Raw genomic sequence first — 3,281 nt, 5'->3', positions numbered from 1 at the left:
TGTTATGGGGGTGGGGTTGGTGTTTAAGCTGTGCTGTTGCAGGGAATATGCAAGAAGCAAAGTTTGCTTGGTGATATCTTTTATTGAACCAATATGTAGTTGGAAGAGATGTTAGACAAGCTTTCAGGCATAAAATGTCCATCAGTTTTTGGGAAAGATGCAGGTCTGGCCTAAACTATCTCTCTCTCTCTCTCTAAGGTTATATATATAACCTTAGGTTGTATTTGCTCCTTTCCAGACCCAGGAATGGCATTTTGTACTTGATAGCTTTTCTAACATTTGCTACTCAAAAACCACATTGTTCAAAGGTTCAAAGGCTATTTGGGAAGTCAGGCTGATGGAATATCTCTGAGAATTTTCTCACTTGTTAGGGATAATGCACATATCTCAATATGGGCAGAACGAAAATTAAATGATACAACATCAAATACAAAAAAAAACCTTGAACAATGTAAAGTGCATCTCTGACAAACAACAAAAAGGACTGTCATAACTTTCAAAAAAAGAGATTTAAAAAGAAAAACAAAGTTCTGAAGGCCACATAAATCACTCATCCACATCAACTTTAATGGGAAACTACTGACCTTGATTTCTTCATTTTGTCAGCAAAACTAGGGCCTGAAGTACTTCAAAGCAAATTAAAAGTATTTGTTTGAGAAAAATTCACTGACAATTAACATTTGAAATCCAATCTTGATCTAGAAAAGATCAAAGATGATCCTGCCTAGAACAAACAGGTAACGTAAAAAGTAGATAAAAGAAAATACTGGGGTAATATAAAAATATTTTAATTACTAGATCTGATTACAAAGAAAAGAAAAAAATGAAATATAATTATAAGAACCAGCAGCAATTAAACACAAAACTGCCATCTTCATTTGAAATAACCTTCATTCACTTAATTTGTCAATTCACCCTGCTGTTGCAACATCTATAAGAAAACACCCAACTGAGGTTGGCTAGGTCAACAGGCAAATGGGGCTAACTAGAATGCATTTTATCTACATAAAAGCAAATGTATATATTTGCTTGTTTTTCTATTTTATACCTTTGCTAAATTACTAGTCTTTTAAGAACTATATCCTGCAAGCAGCACATATGTAGGACAGCACGTAACAAAATAGGGAGTTTAATTCTGATTGCATCCTCTGCAACTACTGCAATATCTTTATTACTATAACAACAGATATATATGTATTAACACCTGTCTAGTAAGTACATAGTTAAACCTACCCCTACCATTGAACATTGAAATTATGAATTTTAGAATGAGTGAACTGAAAAAACAGGGCACAAGGAATTTGCCATTCATGAACAATCTAGCATACAACTCATACTGTGAGTTGGTAGACTTAAATAACACAAGATGTTTTGAGCAAGGGCATAACACATACCAGGCCACACCCATCAGGCACCCTTCACATGACCCTGGGCAGTAGAAGGGCGGGGCTTGTGATTTTCGCAGTATGTCTACATTGCCTCAATTCTATGCCAGGAAGTGCTACCACAAAGTTGTGCCTCCCATCACTCTACTACAAGCACATGCTCGAACTAGTCTCAGGCCATTACATTGCCTCATTTTCAGAATTTGTAATGATCTAGAGTGTGGGCAGGGAGTACTTCAAGGCAGCACTCCTTGGTGTAATGCAAAGGTAGAACAGACATGCCCATTGACTTATAGGGCCAAATTAAAATCAATCTTGTAGGCACCTCAAAAAGACTTCGACAAAATGTAGGCATCTAAGATACAAGACACAGGCCAGATTGACCCCACTGCGGCAAGTGCAAATGAGGTAGGTACCTATGATCAAGAGGTGTCTTAGTTTCACCTGAAAAGATCCCAAGGAGAGTAGATATGGACTATAGTGCATGCTCTCAAGGAATTGAGATAGGCCATCTAGACCACTAACTCCCTCCTAGACTCTGTTGCTTCCTAACATCAGTGTGGGTTGTATCTAAAGTTCACCTACATTCCTGATTTCCTAGGCATGGACAGAGCATATCTGACAAGTATTTAATTCTGAAAACAAGCAATGCATTATGAAACCCAGGTGAAAGATGAAAAAGGCAGATGCCCAATAGTCTCATATTTAAAGCACTCACCCAGAAAATGGAAGACCTTGCTCTGAGGAATCTAAAAAAGTCTAAAGTCTTCTTGTTCTGAGGAGTCTAAAATCTACATCCTCAATTTAGAAGACTGGCCTCACCACAAAACTGTGGGTTAGTTTGATTAAGGGCACCACTCATTGCTTGCAAGAGAACAAGAATCACGGGGCCAGAAGGATGCAAGCATGAGGAAAACTGATTTTGTAGCCTAGTAAGGAAGGTGCTTTCCTTAGAGGGGTATAACTTATAATCCTGTACCTGCTCCTAAGGATATTTTTGCTTTTTAGGTTAATGACCATCTAATATAAAATGCATAAAGAAATATGGTAGTGGGGATCAGAAATCAGTTCATTTGCAGAGACGCTTTACACACTTGAATTGCTACGTAAGGCAGGTGAAAACTTGGCCCCATGTGAATAAAAGACACTATTTTTATGTTCCATTAAAAGAACTTCTTTCAGAAGTTGCATAAAGCATAAGGCATACATATGTTCCGTCTCTCATTGCCTCTTAGGAATCAAATTTCTTTGTTGTAATTAAATGTTTTTAAATTATGCTTACATAATGCTAGATTTTTACATATATTTTACATACTTTTACATAAATATCATTTTGTGAACAAATATGAAAAGGTTAAAATGAAATTAAAATTAAGTAATAAGAATCATACCTGTGTTATGTCCAAGTCTTTCGTTTGAATGCTGCGTAAGGTCAATTGTCCTGTCAATTTGAAAGATTTTTAAGTCTTCATCATCTAAGGCAATATCTCCCCAAAAGACAGCTTTAAATAAAAAAGAGCTGAATTTAATTAAATCATTTACTTAAACATTAAAACCAATCTGAAGAATATATTGTGACTTCACAACTAATGGAAAAAAATATATGCACATAAATGTTTAAAACTATTTATTTAGTAGGTCTGTGCGAAGTGGCTAGTATTTGCTTTTGATTCAGCTGATTTGGGGGACAGTGATTTGATTCGGTGATTCAAATCACTGTCCCAAATCGGTTTGGCTGAATCTGATTCAGCCGAATTGGCTGAATCTCCGAATTGGACAGACCCCATCCCCTGCCCGCTCTCACAGCCCCATCAATGGCTGCCCCTCCTGACTCGTTAAAAAAAAAAAAAAAAAGCCTGGGAGTCACTGGCTGGGGCCGCGGGGGGGGGGGGGGGG

At 37.2% G+C, this 3,281-nt stretch overlaps 1 protein-coding gene across 1 annotated transcript in view; it reads right to left on the bottom strand.

Annotated features, from left to right (window-relative positions):
* Window positions 1-3,281, bottom strand: part of TLL1 (tolloid like 1) — a 233,936-nt gene that overhangs the window by 124,845 nt on the left and 105,810 nt on the right. The window contains exon 2 of the mRNA XM_006020836.3: window positions 2,777-2,887. Within this exon, the coding sequence (XP_006020898.1) occupies window positions 2,777-2,887 (111 nt within the window). The remainder of the gene's footprint in view (window positions 1-2,776; window positions 2,888-3,281) is intronic.

Source organism: Alligator sinensis, unplaced genomic scaffold (assembly GCF_000455745.1).
Source record: "Alligator sinensis unplaced genomic scaffold, ASM45574v1 scaffold49_1, whole genome shotgun sequence".
Classification (NCBI taxonomy): Eukaryota; Metazoa; Chordata; order Crocodylia; family Alligatoridae; genus Alligator; species Alligator sinensis.
The sequence above is the reverse complement of the archived record's forward strand: the minus strand, read 5'-3'. Positions and strand labels throughout refer to the sequence as shown.